The sequence below is a fragment of the Dreissena polymorpha genome, chromosome 16 (assembly GCF_020536995.1).
Source record: "Dreissena polymorpha isolate Duluth1 chromosome 16, UMN_Dpol_1.0, whole genome shotgun sequence".
Classification (NCBI taxonomy): domain Eukaryota; kingdom Metazoa; phylum Mollusca; class Bivalvia; order Myida; family Dreissenidae; genus Dreissena; species Dreissena polymorpha.
The window spans coordinates 6,629,801-6,648,224 of NC_068370.1; the positions used below are offsets into that span (position 1 = coordinate 6,629,801).

Sequence of the window (18,424 nt, forward strand, 5' to 3'; positions counted from 1 at the left end):
AATATATTGTTCATAAAATTCAACAAATGTTTAGACTTCGCCGAATAGCTCCGTATGAATGTACATGATGACGTATATCAGTTCACTCCGGATGGTAAATTATGACGTCATAGCAAACGCTGTCTGGAGCAGGTCCCAATCTTGATCAATGAATCCATCAATACTCCTCCGACCGGAGCAAACATTTAATAAGGAGAAAGACATTATTGCTCCGGACAATCAATTGAATATATGTAATATGACAAACCTTAAACGTTAGCCTGATCCGGCTGCTTTAGATCACTACCTATAACAATAAACCAGTTACCATTTTAAGAAGTTGCTTTCTTGTTGCCAGAGATAACACATGCCTTTCAATAGAGAATGTGTTTATTGATCCAATTATTCCACATGACAATTCTAATAAAATTAATCAAAGGATTTAGAACAAAGTCGGGTTATTTCGACAGTCGTCTACTTCAGACACAATTTTCATATATCATTTGCAATAACTGCACTTTTAGATTATGTAACGATTTCGTCACTTAATATATGACGTATGTAAATATATGACGTCACAGTATCATCTTGGTCGATTATTACAAGAATTGTCCAAGTTTCCGTATATGGTTGCTATGAACCATAATACCTATATTGTTTTCATAGTGACAACAAACACCACAGTACTTTGCTTTTATTCGTACATTCATTTAAAGTTCAATGTGCAGTCCTTGTTATGTAAAGATTGGCCATCTATTCATAACGCGCGCTAATGTGAATGGATTAGCTCCACGAGATTCTGTGGCTGGTTTCCACTGAACTTAAGGACCTGTATGTTAATTAAGCTTCCTCCGGACTCCGGACTGCACTGGAATTTATTACACAGCTCCTGCCTGAAATACACAAAAACCAATTGTTGCACAACAACATAAAGTACAAGCTTGTAACATTACCGAACTTTACAGTTGTTCATAAACATTACAATGTATAAAAATGTATGATTTTAAATTTTGTAAAATAAATGTTTGATGTTACAGTGAGCGAGTGAGTTTGATATACCCAGTCCCAAAATATTCCTTTATTGTAAGAGGAAATGTCCAATCCAAGTAACACAACCCCCAATACAGAGACCAGGAGCTCTACAGTTGCTCCCCATGACCTGAATACAAACCAAAATCCAGACATGGAGACTAGCTTTTCTCAGCCCAGGAGAAGCATGTCTCCGGATAGAGATTTACCCGGATCTCATAACCTAGACAGATCATTGTCCAACCCGGATTCAGAGATAGATTTTCCAAATCTAAACAGACATAGATATGACAGAGGTGACCATGACAGAGTGAATTATCCATACAGACCTAGGAGAAGTCCCTCGTACAATCACGAATACTCCAATGATGTACAATTAAAAGTGCATCCACCCAAATATGATGGAAAAGAGGACATTTATGAATACATAGACTCATTTGAAATTAGTTGCCAAATTAATGGATGGTCACCCTACCTAAAAGGCCTTCACCTAGCTAACAGTCTCATTGGCTCTGCAAGAGGCATCCTTACCGAGCTACAGAGGCACGAGAAAACAGACATAAACACTTTGATCAATAAGTTGAAAGAGAGATATGGTTCCCAGAATCAAAATGTTATATTTAGGACTGAACAACAGAACCGTACCAGGAGAGTAGAAGAGAGCATCCCTGAACTGGCTCAAAAATTAAGAAGCTGACCCTTATACAACCAAGGAATTCACAGATACTTTGGCTCGAGACCATTTTATTGAAGCGATTGATGACCAAACTTTGCGCATGAAACTTAGAGAGGCTGAACTAATCACATTGTCAGAGGCAACCCAAATAGCAACACGGTTTGAGGCATACAAAACAGCAGAGGTCAGAAGAAAACAGTCCATTCATGTTTCTGCAGGACGAACAGAGTCTAGTCATTTCAAAAAAAAAACTCTGAGCACATAGCAAAGCCCAACAATTCCAACTGTACCTTTAACAATGATGATGCAAAAAGTGGAAACGAAACGGTCACACAGCTAACAAAAACTCTCGAGAAATTGGCTAATGATTTTGAAAAACTATCAAAAGATAAGCATGAGACAAACCAGAGAAATACAAACTACAGAGACAGATCTTCAACACCATTTCCGGGTACTTATGGAAGACCAAGTCCTCAAAATCACCAACAACAGCGAAATTTCCCACAGGAAGATACATTTGAAAGACCAAGACAGTGGCAGAGATTTAATGAAAACAACAGGACCCAGACTCAAAAAAGACCTCATTTAAACCAGGGAAACGAGGACAGGTTTTCATGGAGGCCCACAAGGAGACCCGAAAACCCGATGAGAAGGGCCAACAGATTCCAGTAAATAACATAAGAGACACAGTTCATGAAGGATTGTTTCTACCAATACAGATTGGAAACCAGTATATTACTGCTTTAGTAGACACAGGATCCAACATAACCATTTTGAAAAAGAGCATCTATGACAAATGGGAAGATAACAAACCCCAAATTCAACCAACACATTATATACTGGTTGGAATAACAGGAGATAGAGCTAAATTTCATGGAAAAATTAACATTGAATTTACAATTGACAAACAACTGTTTCAACATTCAGTTTTCCTAGCAGACATATCCAATGAGTTCATTATTGGAAGAGATTTTATGATGAACCACAGTTGTGATATTATCCTAAGCAGACAGATTTTGAAAATCAATGGAGAAGTATACTGCCATACAAATGAATTTGATGTTCACGGCTGCAGAATTGCCTTGACTGAAGATATAGAAATACCACCAGAAAGCGAGATTGTGATATCTGGAGGAACAATTGATCCATATGACAACGCAAAATTAGGTGTGACCTCTCCAAACAGTAATCTTTTTGAAAAACACAGTGTCCTGCTTGCAAGAGCATTGGTACAACCTTCCAATGGACTTGTATCATTACAAATAGCTAATTTTGATTCCATACCTATCAAACTGCATAAAAACACAATAGTGGCACATCTCGAAATGATAAACAAGGATAGTATACCAGCCTTTCAAGAACATTTAGTACATCACACCTATGTCGCGACATCAATTAAACACCATGACAACAACCAACCTGAAACACCAGAACACATGAAAGACTTGATAGAAGCCACTCTACAAAATGTGTCCGAAAAAGAAGGTCAACAAGTCGATGACTACATTAGTACACGAGTGGAACGTAGATGTAAAGTAATCCAAACAACACTCGAAGAACATAAAAGATAAACAGAAATCACAAATGAAGAAATAATAAAATGCCATAAAAAAAGAAAGGAAGAAAAGAAGTCCAAAGCCCCCATCAAAACCAACCTGCCACATGTAAACAAAGAGCTTAACCATAACATCCTACAACAAGACCTATACCTGTCAGATGAAGATAATGAATTTGAAAAAATGTGGAAACTAAATGCTCCGGAAAACATAGAATTGGAGTTTCCAGTCCCAGAAGACATTTCAGAAAACAAAACTCCACCCCAAAAACAGGGACATCAGCAGGAGGAACACAAGGAGGGCAGATTGCCTGAACGCTTTATCATCCCAAGGAGAATAAGCAGTCAAACAACAATGTCACATCGAGAACACCATTAGATATAGACAAGAGAATAGTAACAAAATCTTACGAACCAAAAAATAACGTACTTGATAAGATTCTGAACAAAATGGACAATCCAAGACAATTGATCTCTTACAAAGACATTCAGTATACTGAAAGCACACTGTCTGACAATGAAGCAACCTTTGAAGAAGAACCTGAAAACGAAGAAGATCCCTTCAAATAAAAAAAATTAAAAGACAAATTAACAGAATTAAAAAAACAAAATAACTCTAAAATAAAATTGAACGTCGGAGGATACATATTTACAACATCCAAACACACCCTGAGAAAAGAACCATATTCCATACTTCACCATCTAACAAAGGAAACAAATGAAACTGAAATCTTCATTGACAGACCATCCAAACACTTTGAAACTATCTTGAATTTCATAAGAAATGATTCAACCATTCCATTGGCCCTCCTTCCCTCAACTAAAGAAGACCTGCTTACACTCAAGACAGAGGCTACCTATTACCACCTTCATGGACTCAGAAAGAAAATCGAATACAAGGAGAAGCTTATAAATAAATAAAAGTAAATTAAAAACAAAACATGAAGAAGAATACAACCATACTATTCATTCATAGCTCCAACATTATGCTTAACAGCATAATATACTATTAATTTCAAAATCCAGGCTACAATAAACAGTCTACAATGTTTTTCATTTATACTAAGATGCCTACCATGTATCACCGACGAAGTATTGCCTACGATGTACCCTCTACGATGTCCAATCTACGATATACAATCTACTATGTCCAATCTACGATGTTCCGTCTACGATGTCCAAACTACAATGTTCCAACTACGATGTCCAATCTACGATGTACTGTCTACGATGTCCAATCTACGATGTTCCAACTACGATGTCCAATCTACGATGTACTGTCTACGATGTCCAATCTACAATGTACCATCTACGATGTTTTGTCTACGATGTTCAATCTACGATGTTTTGTCTACTATTCCAATCTATGATGTTCCAACTACGATGTCCAATCTACGATGTACCATCTACGATGTTTTGTCTACGATGTTCAATCTACGATGTTTTGTCTACGATGTCCAATCTATGATGTTCCAACTACGATGTCCAATCTACGATGTGCCATCTAAGATGTTTTGTCTACGATGTCCAATCTACGATGTCCCATATACAATGTTTTGTCAACGATGTCCAATCTACGATGTCCCAACTACGATGTTTATAACCCGAAGATGTGGGCTACACCTGACATCAGTGATTAATGACAATATAACTTAATAGTTTATGATAGTACTTCACTAATATATGTATAATATATGTTATAAATTATATTAATAGTAAATGTTATACTACTACTGTTTAACCTTTACATTGTTCACTAATGGTAAGTGGGACAGTCCTGAATGTAAGTACATGATTTAACTGTTATATCCTAGTTCTTTATACTGCCCTTAAATAACCTTTACTCCTTTTAACGGGGCGGGGTGGAGACGTAGGCTTTACTTGCACTACCTATAAAAGTTAAATCTTATTGTTGAAAACAGTTTAATATTTTGTCAGTACAGTTTTGCGTTATATTTTCCCCCCCTTTTTTAATCAACCAGATTATTAGGACAGTGAGTTATAATTAACTTATCTTCATGACTATGGAGAGATTAGAGATCTTTCGAGAATTTTCTAAAATTCTAGAGAAAGTAAATTATTTATTGCTCTACAAGGATATAGGTATACATAATTGTTACTCGTTTAATGTACTACATAGTTAATAATTGTTGTATATGTAAGTTGTTGAAATAAGGACTATAAAAGAGTTCTAGAATTTAAGGGCATTATTGTTAACCAAATGCATCAACAGGGCTGTTTGAGATGTAATGAGGAGACATGTGATAACCTACAAAGACATTATTATTTTAGTTTTGATGCTGGGAGAGGAGCCTGCCTTTTTGTATTTCAAATTTTATGCTTGCAAGCCTGTGCTAAGTTCCTCGGTGTGTGATTTACAGAATTAGAGTAGGGAGGACTTACACTTTTTGATTTACATTTTTGTACCCTTTAGTACACATCTTTTGTACTACTATGAGGCCGGTGGGCTAGGATACTTCCCCTTCTAGTCCTCCTTATGTAATAGGCTCTCGCCATTATGATTAAATATAGGGCCCGGCAGGTCTCTTATTATTAGGCGCCTGGGGATATGCCACCCCATTATGAGATTGAGATGTAACAGTTGACTTTATACCTCCCATGCCATTTTGTGCCACCTGATTATTATTATGTTGGTTATGCATCTACCAGTTTAGTTAATTACCATTGGTTTCTTGCTTTGGTCCTTTACACCAAATGCATCCGCCATTTATGTTGAGGATCCCTGGACAGACGTGTGAGACCCACCCGGTCTAAATTCTCTTTCAATCAGTCTTTATGAGGTTTTGGCACCCTAGAAATATTAGAGATACAAAGTGAATTTGGCATACACAATATTCTAACAATCATGTAGCTTGGGCTGTCTATCCCTTCAGTACTGAGACTCATGTTGTTAATGACTACGAGATATCGAGATTATAGATTATTGAGAGTAGAGAAGTTGATATTGTCAATTGAGGAATATAAGATTTTGCCCTGCACTTATGCTGTATATAAATACGTGCGAACGTTCGCAGAGATGTACAGAGTTATAGTTGCCCTAGAATTGCACGAGATGATAGAAGTTATAATTGTACTTAAAGCATTATTGCTTAAATTGTGAAACTCGGAAATAACTGTTGCCCTTGCTGTGATAAGGTATACCAATCCAACATACATATGTATTGATGACTACTCTTACCTGATGGCCACAGGGAGAGGTACTCATTTATTGAGGACAAGGATATAGCCATATGTGTATAGAACATATTGGTAGGTTGATGTAAATATGTTGTGTAAATGTGTTGACAATTATAATTATTATAAACAATGCTACTTACAGTTAAGTTAAAAATCATTATTGTAATTTAGTTAGGAATGTTGAGTACTTGGTGTGATAGCGTTTATCTAAATGACCGTGACTTGACATAATACCTTGCATTGTTCAAGTAAATATGCCCGACTGGGACTCCCAAATGCGTACTTGCTACTTGTATATCTGAAAATGGTAATGTACATTTGTTTATTATTACAATTGATGTACTAGTCTTATTATTTGGACTACATGTTACACTTGATTGCAATAAGACAATTTATTGTATCTTGTGAAATATATACCTTACTGTACAGCATTAATAATTAATTGTTACATAAATTTTAATTGTTCAAATGTTATTGTTTTGCTAATGTTACGCTTACTCATTTTCCGGAAAGACAACTCCTTAACGTTAATTTGTTTGTAACATGGAGAGTGCTTTCCCTGCTTCGTGAATGTTAATTAACTAAGGCGTGATCAATTTAAAATTTCAATTAAGCATTGGGATTTTTTCCTAAATTGTAAAGACTTACCTGTTTCGCTCTATATTCGGGGTCCGAATCCCTTTTTCAGGGAAAGTACAGTGTTAGAAAGCTTTCGTCATTAAATGCTACTACGCATAATTAATTGCTAAACAACCTTCATGTCCGGGAGACCTCGATCTAAGGTTACGCATGCGCAATTAATTTCCTGCTATATTACATATAAAATAGTTGAAGTTCGATATCAATTTTTACCATGATCAAGCAATGACCCACTATATCATCATACATCATTGGAAAGATAAATGTATAATCTTTGAAAAAAATGCATGCCATCAAATTCTATGTGTTGTAACTCAAAATATTTACCTTAGAATAGGCACACCAGTTTTGACACATGTGGAGGCGACCATTTTTACTCAAATAGTATGACCTACTTTCAAAGCCGGGAACCATCAACAGAAAAAGTAGAGCACAAAAATGGCTCTTTTTCTTATTGCTTACAAATATACCTTTCAATTAATACCAAAACGTACCATTTGCATTCTATTTTACAAATCCTAAGCAGCATTCACTGAACAATGTGTGCTATATATCAAATTGACTGCAATGTAACACTGTAAACAGGAGTTCCGGTTTGGGGTTATGTGACCTTTAAGAGAAACCAACCCCTTCAAATTTGAATTAAAGGCACTTTTCCCACAGGTATAATCTGTTTTGAGAAAGATCACAAAGTTCCGGTACCATGACACACAGATTTATTTATAAAAGTTGCCGTTGAAAGCGTCATGCGTAACAGCGTTTCGCGTCAAGAATTATGTTAGAAAAACCAAACTTGGTTACATCATACATGCAGCACTTAGACTCCATACAAGTCATAACTTTTGATTTTAATAGGCAAAGTTGATGTAACAGATGACTGAATAAGTGAAAAAATCATCAATGGCAATATTTGAGCATCAAAGCAGGTTTTGAACAGGTTTCGAACAAACCTTTTTTTTGGCACATTTTAGGTAAAATCAGTATAGAAGCAGCATTTCTGATGTCATTTGACCCAACAAAAGGGCTTGCTGGCATGAAAAAACAACACACTTGAATTCCTGACTCAAAAATGTCATCGTCAGACATGAGCTTTAAGTCTTTTGCCACCCCTGGACCTATGATTCCTAGGCTCGAGTTCCGTCTCGGACAGGCTTCGGAAAGTGTCAGTCTGGCCCCGGTGCTCAATTCCGTGTAATCTGAGAAAACAAAAAGGTTTTTTGTGCACATTTACCAATAGTGGTTCCAACTAATGTATGTGGGATACAATTAGAGTAAGCTTTCAATAGTCTTTGTTGCTTTATTTGCTGCAAAGGGATAAGTCACCACGCCGGAATCACATTGTCGGGCACACTGGCAAAGTTATCGCCTTAAAATGTTGTTTCAGAGCTGCAGTTAATGTAAAACACCCAATTTTCCCACACCACAGGGGTCAGATAATTTATAGAAATGCAGACTTGTATTACCAAATAACTGAATTTCTTTTCTTAATTGACAATACCTAGGGTGCAATATATGGAATGTAACGTCGTATGTTAGCAAGTTAATGCAAATAAAAATCCATAAGGTTCTCTTAAAAAACTTCTCGTCTGGAATCGGAAGGCCCATGGGTTTTTCGAATCATATATCTTTGGTCAAAGTGTTCTCTTCTCTTGAGTTACTTGTTATTCTTATATGTATAGTGTCCTCTTTAAAAAATCACTGTAACTGTTGGACGCAGAGGCTCTGAATTGGGAATTGCTTGTTTTCCTTAAAGAGATAAAACTTCAAACATCGTCTTATCTTTTAAGTGATGGTGTTCTATCAAGTTTGTTTAAATCATGCACAATGCCCATACGTATGGTATTTTGGAAGGTAGCACTGTATTAAAAGAGAATTATATATGTGTGTTTATTGATGTTTTGTTAATATCTTATATATAAATCCATATTACAATTGCGTAAGTATAAAGTTTGTGTACAAATCAACGCATATACATATTATTCTCATACACTTTATCAAAAGTAAATTTATAACGGATTCGCTTATTATTACTGAAAGATCACCCGAGTTCAAAAAGGCGAAACTTTATTGAGACCTGTAGATTTCCCTATAGCAAGACATTGCAGTACGTTTCCGGGCTTAATTTATAGATCACACATAAAGATGGGGTATTGTTCAGGAGATACGACTAATTCAACAAGTGTTGATTTTCTATATCTGTGTCATCACCCAGAATATCTGATCAATTAAGAAGAGATTGTATATTTTTGCTTGCTCGTCGGTATGCATGTCTCCGTTTACAAATGCTTCGTCGTATTGTATTGTTGGTATTTCATCCTTTGTCAATATCTTGCCAAAGAGAGGGTAGAGTAGCTTTACACTGGCCTCAATATCAGCGCTTCTGTCGGTATGCTATCAGATCCTGCTCACTTGCCGTTTTTAAGCCGTTTTATGGCGGTGTGTGTCTCTTTGTTGTCGCGCATCGCTTGTAGCTTTCGTTATCCCCGATGTGGTGGCAAGAGCTGGCCTGTTGAGTAGCTCCTGGAATTGCTCGATCAAGCTCTGCATCTGCCCTTAGTCAAGTGCTATAGCTCCTCGGTTCCCGGTCCCTTACAATCCCCTCTCGCTTGTCACACTTTCCTGCTATTGTCGTGATGATGGAGTTAAGGTTGTTGGTTCTTTTCTGGTGGGCTGCTGATCGGTTTCCAGCGTCCCTACGTTGTTCCGATTGTCTGTTTTGATACTTCGCCTCACATCGATATTTGCTTCACTATTCTCGTGAATTATTCTTTTGATGCTCTTGTCTTGCTGTTGTTGGCACTTTGTTGATTCGTTGGTTCTTTTTTCTTTAACTTTCTGCAGAGACGCTGCTAATTTCAGCTCCTTGTTGGTGTACGACTTGGGGCCCAGTACTTCTTTGCATTTTTGGGTCACTGCACTTTCCTGTCTGCCGCGTCTTCTCTATTGTATCTTCTTCAATCAGCTCCTATATGATTTGAAACTTGTTTAGAAGGATGATCTTAAACTCTTTTTGCTTCTTTTTTAAGCATAGCGATTTTAAACGATGGCGTTTGGAACCTCTGCATATCCAATTTTTCTTCAGATTCAGTTTTAATTTTGCGACTAGGAGATGATGGTACCAAGCAACTTCTTCTACTCCTTTAAATGTGTTCATCCAGAAGAGAGCGATGCAACGCCGCCAAGATGTATGGTTGTTACTGATTGAGTCGTGGGTTCTGTTTGATTCGTGGGTATAGAAATCGCGTGAAATCTCGCGATAGAACGTTCGCACATGATGCATTTCGTTACGGAAAAATGTTTTGACACGGTCACCATTTTTTTCCGATCAAAAATGCGTCAAAAACAAGTAAATAGTGTAATTCATCATAACTTGATTGGTCCTTATGAAGTATTTCCTCATTTATGTATTGTTCATATAGTGTTTCAAAGTAACACAAAATTGTTTATTTATGAGTATTTACCGTGCTACATCGTCTGTTGACATTTTTTAACAAGAAATTAACCTGTCCTGCAAGGTCAGTTTAAAGGCTATTTATAGTATGCAAATATTGAAATTCTGGCAGCCAATCAGAACCCACAAATCAACCGGAAGCCTTTTTTCATGATGGTAGTTTGACACTATCAACACAGTCGATTATTTTGATGTGTAAAGACGATAAACATTTGGAAAAAAGCAACATATCTTCAAGAATAAAGGTTAATAATTATTTTCATTATGATTCATGGTCATATATTTATAAAATATTTGTGATGTAACAACTTTATGAAAATTACCCACGACTCAACCAGACTATAACATAGTGTTTGTCGATCTGGTTCTCCGTTGATGGGTCTTGGAAAACAAAAGTTGCCTAGTGTATCCTTCTGTCGTGGAAAACACTTAATTTAAAGACCAGGTGACTTGTTGCAAACAGTTCAGCGAATCTATCACCGATTTTGTTCTTCTTGCTTTAACCTTGCAGCCCCATAAGATCCTTATATCCATACCATCATCTGTCTCTGCATATCTTGGCGTTGAAGTCGCCCTTTACAATGAATGATGATACTTGTCTCTTGTCTGTCTTGTATGATGGTTGACAGTCTGTTGTAAAAGTTTTTCTTTACCTCGTCTTCACAGTCGTTCGTCGGGGCGTAGTACTGGATTATGTCCATGTTGAGTCTCTTCTTCTTTGCCCGGAACCAGTTTATCTTGATTCGCTGACTCATGGGATGGTCATGTGTAATTTCCTCATCTCTGCGGATAACTTGGATGTCTTCCCTATCTCGTACATGGGTTTGGAATCCCATTTACCAATTATGGTGGTAGTCCTCGTGGAGACGATGGTCTTCGGTCTAACGGCTTTCAGTTGACTCTGTCTTTTAAAGCCCGGCTTCATACACCTTCCAGCTGGGGGTCAATCGTCTTCCATATCCTTGAAGTATGTCGGTATGCTGTTTGGCGTTTCTGTATAAACCTTTTTACATGGTAGGGTAAATATCCCTACGCCCAGCCCTCAACCTTTATCAAAAGGGCTTAGGACCGTCTTACGCGGATGTGCATTTTCATAGAGTATACATAATAATGTTTGATATTACTATGGCTGCTTCTTCTTAATGTATATATTATAACGATTTGTTTTAATAACTGAAGGAGATTTCTTCCTGACGTTAACACAATTAGCATGTCATATTACTGAAGATTGCTTGTTCTTAGAGTGAATACGCTTTCGTGTTTTAGTATGAGGCAGTTTTTAAACACGATACCGTGGGATTTTTTCAACATGATAATGTAATGTTTTAAAGGTGCTATACCTATTAGATCAGATATAACAAAAATCGTATTGCTAAAGAATTCGTTCGAAATGTAAACTCTTTGTAGAGCCAGTAAACAAATTAGTAATTGAATTTCCAAAAACGAAACTGAGTAAACAGTGAAAGTAAGTCAGTACTATTTTGCTGCATCGCATCAAGCAAAGACGCGTATTAGGCCGTTATATTCTTTCGTTAATCAATTTGTCATACACAGTTGAAATGTACTTTGCTATTGTACGTAAATAATAAAACGCAGTCTGCCTAAGAAGCATTGTGGTAAGTTCATCTTGCAGATGATTGGAAAAACGTTTTTACTACTGGTCGTGCTACAATATATGCTCACTAAAGACAAATATAATTAAATAAAAAAATGGGTCCGCAAAATATATTGGTATGCTGAGAGTCGTTCAAGGAGTCCTTTGTTAAGACATGTATAGAGGATTTACACGACAGAACAACAACCATACACACCGTTACCACAAATAAAGGAGCCTGTCGTTTAAGGGTCTTGATTGTTGACTCCTTGTGTTAACTCGTTTTTTAAAAAAGGCGCTAATGTTCTGTTATGAAATTAGAGGATTAAAATAAACAATTATTTTCCTGATAGAGTTTCTTCAGTATAATTAATCGCTATATTAAATAGAATATTTAACTTAAGTTGACCATGTTGGCTTTTGGCCCGCCCAACCTCGCACGGCTATGCTTTCCCATATTGCTCTTGTCAAGAAGGGTATACGGCATGCAGTGTAAATTGCACTACTTTATTGAAAGAGCGAGCATGGTGACTTGTGAAAATGTGCGCAAAATACTTGAAGTGTATGTTCCCAAAATATTAACTTTAATGTAGACTGGAAATCAGCTTATGTAAAAAGTTGGATTAAATAACTAAACACAAGATGTTGTTTACTATATGCATTGCAGCAAGAAGTCATAATCGCTTTTTAAGTTTAGAAGTTCTGTGCATTAAATACAGTAAACGTATATTATAACGTATAAACAAATTAAACGAATATGATATACCTTTTTGTTTAGTCGGTTAATTGGTTTAATAAAATCAACGGCGTGAAATATATTCCAGAAAACGTTAGCAAAGAGATAGATACTGCTGTGGTTGTATTTAAATATATAAGAATATTTATTGAGTTTACTCAATGACTGATTTATGATAAAGATCAAACGATCGTCAAACTGTCCGAAATCTAACGCATAAAAGTGAATTATTATAACATAACGTGTTAATCTCGATACTGCACACTCACATGAGTATACCGAATAAATGCTAAATAGCGGATCACAGTTTTGCGGTATGTACTACCGGGGTAATTTCGGGGTAATGTGAAATATTACAGCTGGCGATGTCTGGGTCTGAACTTTAAGCATTTATAACTCTACATTTATTGCATGCTTTTCATTTTGCTATATTTTAACAGAACGCCAGAAGTCCAGAATCATAAATCTTGATGTTCAATATTTAATATTAATATATATATATATATATATATATACTTGAAGTTGGAATATATACATAGCAAGTAACAGCAGCAAATAATAGTTTAAGCGTTTCGCCGACATGAACTTTTGATTTGGTTTGTGTAACGAACCTTACGGCTTGCAGCTACAAAGAATCTAAGTTGAACATCAAGTCGAAAAAAGTATAATTTGGCAACTTTGTACACAAAAGAATTGATTATTGATTGCGACACGAAGTCGTAAGTGCTCTAAGTCAAATAATATGGAAAATGCGCAATGCAATTTGCAGTCAGTAATCAGATCGATAACTTAAAGCTTGACTTGTTTCACTTGAATACAGACTTGTAAGTGCATTAACATGTATACAAAAGTAAAAGATATGAAGCGTGCAATTATTACATTGATATTGAACGTAAAGCAATTAAATGATTACATTGAAATAGAACGTTCAGCATTATAAGGTTTAAAGTGAAATAGAAAGTTAAATAATGAGAGGATTACATTGAAATAGAACGTCAAACATTTTAAGAACAGCTTCGAATAGATCGTTTAACAAGTTGACGATTTTTGTATCGGGTAATCAAGCAATAAACGTGAAAGTATACAGATACTTTTTTCGATAGATATATTTACGTATTCTTAAATACAATTAACTGTTATATTAATACAATATATAAACCATAATAAATAAAAGGTTTCTTTTGTCAAAGATTTTCTTTTTTTGTCGCTGTCGTTTATGTAAGTTTGTACAAAATTATAGGTGCTTTAAAATGTTTAAAGCATGTACATATGATATTGATTCCCCACCGACTGTCGTATGAAAATTAATATATACTTATAATTGTTTACAACGGCAACCGTATAATTGGTTATTTTTATAAAATGAGAATTATTGTTTAATTGCAAATTTTCAGGACGATCAAGTGACGTACAGTTATCCCGTATTACATGTCCGCTGAATAAATATATCTGTATTGATACTTTGGTTTTGGATTTCTGTTTCCCCATGGATTCTTGTTCACTACAGATCATGGAAAAGAGAGTACAGTCTCAGTGATATTTAACAAATATTTACATATTAAAAGAAGACCGTTTCATTACGCTCCCATACGTTTGTGACGAATCGTTAGTAAAATGCGATGCTTACCACTCAACATTTTGAGTATCAAAATGTGTGCAATTTTGAGCTGTGCTTATGAACGGTGTTCTTAGTTACTGTCTAAGTCCATGTAATATGTTTTATCGAATTCAATCGTGAAGGGTATACAGTGCATTGAGACTGAACTACACATGTCTACAGTTTATTCATATTGAAACCATTGTTGACATTCCCACCGTTTGTTGCGCCGTTTGCGTTCAATGTATACTTGTCGTTGGAAGACTTTGTTTTTTTCAAACACACGCAAAAAATGCATAGCACAAGAATGGTCTGCAGCGAAAGTACTGCGATGAGTAGGCCAAGAAGTACATGGTAATTTTCCTTCGTTATTGCAGAATCCGATGCCTCTTGAGCTATAAAAAAGAGCCGATGAGTTATTGATTAAATTCAAACTATATGAAATTGTTTCTCTTATGGTATTAACTGTATATTCTGAAAATATTTTTTTTTCTTTTTTACTTTTAACGTTTAGACAATGACGTGATAAACATGTATACTTCAACAAAGACCCGAACAACATGAGTATGTTCAACAAGGTAAAACCTAATAGGACGCAACTATCATTTTTGCTATACATTAATTGTAAATGAAGGTTCATTAAATGCAAGTAATTTAATTACGAAATATATTTAATCAAAGAAGACAACAATGTGTATTAATTTTTTTTTATTCGGACACAACTCTCAGTTTTGCAAAACATTATCTGGACATTTTAATCAGATGAAATCATAAGATACCATAATACCATTACCTTGCTGGTGTTCCTCTGCCTTCGATATAAGGTTCATTCTGTTAGGAGATGGCGGATACGAATGGCAGTCTGGAAATCCTTTCGGCGCTGATGGTATTTCAGTGAACGATTCATTTAACAGCATAAGCATGCCGTCCATACTGTGAAGTTCAATGTGGCAGTGCATGTTCCAGAGACCGGGGTTGTCAGCCTTTATCCGAATGACAACATATCCGCCAGTGGGAACAATAATCGTGTCTTTACGAGGAGGATTGTTCAGCTCTAAGCGCGGTACACGTCCGTTGAGCCAAGCCGCATCACTCCATGTTGCGTTGTTGCAAAATGATTTCTTAGGGTCGGTAACTGGTCCTCTGCAATCGATATCTGAATTGTCGCCTTGTATCGCCCCTGTTGATGAATTATAATTCCCGTATCCCATTTTCAGGACGTAAAACGAATGTCCGTGCATGTGTATAGGGTGCGACCATCCTTTGCCCATTCCCATGTTCATTAAGACCATTTGAATAGTATCCCCACCGCCTATTTCTAACGCATGCGTACACAAACAATGTCGGTCATCGCCGCACTCTGGAGATTTGCAAGGGGATGACCATTCCTTTGGTTGCAAAAGAAGATTTACATCCGGGGTATGAAAGTCTCTCCCGTTGACTGAACCCGGGTGCCCGTTGACTGAACCCGGGTAAGGTTTCACGCCAGGAAAAGCCCAATTAAGGAAATATTCTTTGGACATGCCAGGCTCAAAGACAGGTGCTGGGTCGTCATTTACAGCAGATTTCAACTGGTCAAACGTTACACATTCAGTGTACGCTTCTGGATAATATGTAAAAGGGCAATTTAAAACTAAACATGTCTTTGCAGCTGTACATTGCTGGCGGTTTGTCTTTGGGTCAGACGCAGTAGCGGTTTCATAGCGTAAAATTGCATCTGCTCGGCGGTAGCGTCCTTTCTCCAACGTAATGCCACGTATCCAATAGTTATCGACCGGCTGATTGGCTGTAATCTCGAAGTCGAATCTCTCGCCTGGATTAATGACAAATGATTCTGCTTCAACTGGTTTCAGGTCGTAACCATCAGAGGCAACAACAGTCAATGTGTGCGAGTCGATTGATATCCTGAAGGGATATAATGCACCAGTTCCAATAACTCGGAACCGATATTTGTTGCCTGACTTGACGTTGTAAACAGTTAAAGGAGCGCCATTGTGGTCAATATTATTCTCCTGGTAGTAGCGTCCTCTCCCATTGATAAGTAAAGAATGTATAAGCAACATACTAAAGAAACTACTATCTAGTGACTGGCTTGGGTTCCATTTCTTTCTTCCATCGTACACACCGTAGATCATTTTCGCGTGATCCGTGTCAGAATCCATGTCATGGTTCCAGTCCGTTATTTGCATTATTAGATCTTCTGTGGTCGTCTCGGTTCTCTCTTTGATTATGAAAGCTCCGTACACACCCATGGTTCTCTGTGCCCCTGCGTGCGAGTGCCACCAGAATGTTCCTTTTGGACTGGCCTTGAAGCGATAGGTAAATGACTGTCCTGGAAGTATCGGGCATTGTGTCACAAACGGGACCCCATCCATCCACGGCGTGTCGACCTGATGAAGACCGTGCCAATGAATGGTAACTCCGTGACTGTTCAGTTTGTTCTTTACATGCACGACAATCTGTTGCCCCTCAAAAACGATTATATTTGGCCCTGGGAATTGCCCGTTGACTACAGAAACAAGTCTTGGATTCTCCCACCCATCGGCTGTAATCACCTGGTCATGTGGAATTGGTTCAGCGGTGGATGTGTCATTAACGTCGTACGCAAACACATTACCACCGTGCGGAAAGACCAATGTTTTACCTCTCATCATGGTTAGTCGGTGCTCAACCTCAAAATGGAAGACGCATTCCTTCATGTCTATCTTGCAGACCTCCGCTTGCAAAATGCCAGAACAGAAGGCCACAATCAGCACATTGATCAAGACCCTCCTGCACATCGTGTGTTATCTAAACAAAGAAGAATAATATGTTAAGAATAGTTTTTCAGAAGCATATGAGTTTGGTTGATGGTCACAGGTGGAGTTTTCTTCGGGTACTTCGGCAACCCCTTACAATACAAGACCACACTAAAATTGATTTTTTTTTCAGTAACAACTAAATATCTGGAAATGGCAGCTTAAAATCAATCAATATTCTTCCCAACTTTCGTGAGTCTAGTTAGCTTATACAATAGGAGAGACACTTCGGGACAAACTCCGAATCCACACTTCATGTAGCCTCGGTTGCGGAAGGACATCATTTACTTAAAAATACATAAACTACTTCACAATTGTCGTTCAAAGGACAACACGACTATCACTAACAGTATAAAGTTTGGTTACCAAATAAGGCTAGTAATCGCTACGCGAGGACTGCCGACGACAAATTTATGAATTTCAACACACTCCGTGCCGGTGTGTGACTGACTCCAAATGCAGCCCAATGCTGTTGCTGTTTTTTCCATTCTTCTTAATGCGTTAAATGGCATGCATACTGTGTGTTCAATACTTGTGTTCAAAGTTCAAATGAACGTTTGCATTACATTAAATTAGAAAATGTAGGTGAAAGGACTAATTAAACATGTAATTATGACGGTCCGTCTTTTTAAATAGCTGCCTCATACCATACCATGATTTCGAATGCCTAGATTTTGGTTTTGCATAAGAAACGCTTTCTTGCAACGTAAATTAACGAATTTTAAGAATTAAAATCTGTCCGGATAATACTAGTATTTTATTAAAAATTTAAAATCACTTTCATGCGTTATGTACAAACTTATGTTAAACAAACACCGAATAAAAATTTAAGGTTTGTATCAAAGAGTTGTGTCGTTCGGTTTATTATACATGAATATCGCACTATTGACATAATTCGAAGATTTTTAACACAAAAGGTTGGTGACCCTACAGCTATTTCAATATTCACTGTTTCATATAAGCATAGATAAACATTCTCTTATCTATTTAAATGTATATATCTATTTCACTCGAACGTGCTTTTGACAATAACATTCCAACATGAGGGTTTGTGTGTATTTTAAAGTTTGAGGCTGCGTTATGTAAGGAGTGTGCTCCATCACTTCTACCTCATTAATGTTCATAGACGTGCGAAAGTTGGTTACGAATTTTTAAGAGGTGAGAACCGCATG

At 36.9% G+C, this 18,424-nt stretch overlaps 2 protein-coding genes across 3 annotated transcripts in view; both read right to left on the reverse strand.

Moving 5' to 3' along the window:
• The window catches only part of LOC127861646 (RING finger and CHY zinc finger domain-containing protein 1-like), a 473,873-nt gene that overhangs the window by 51,819 nt on the left and 403,630 nt on the right, over positions 1 to 18,424 (reverse strand). The window lies entirely within an intron of this gene.
• LOC127861637 (uncharacterized) lies at positions 13,744 to 17,234 on the reverse strand. Its single transcript, XM_052400312.1, has 2 exons — positions 15,248 to 17,234; positions 13,744 to 14,849 (listed from the first exon to the last, which is right to left on the reverse strand). The coding sequence occupies exons 1-2, from the start codon at positions 17,232 to 17,234 to the stop codon at positions 14,632 to 14,634; spliced, it is 2,205 nt and encodes a 734-aa protein (XP_052256272.1). The 3' UTR covers positions 13,744 to 14,631.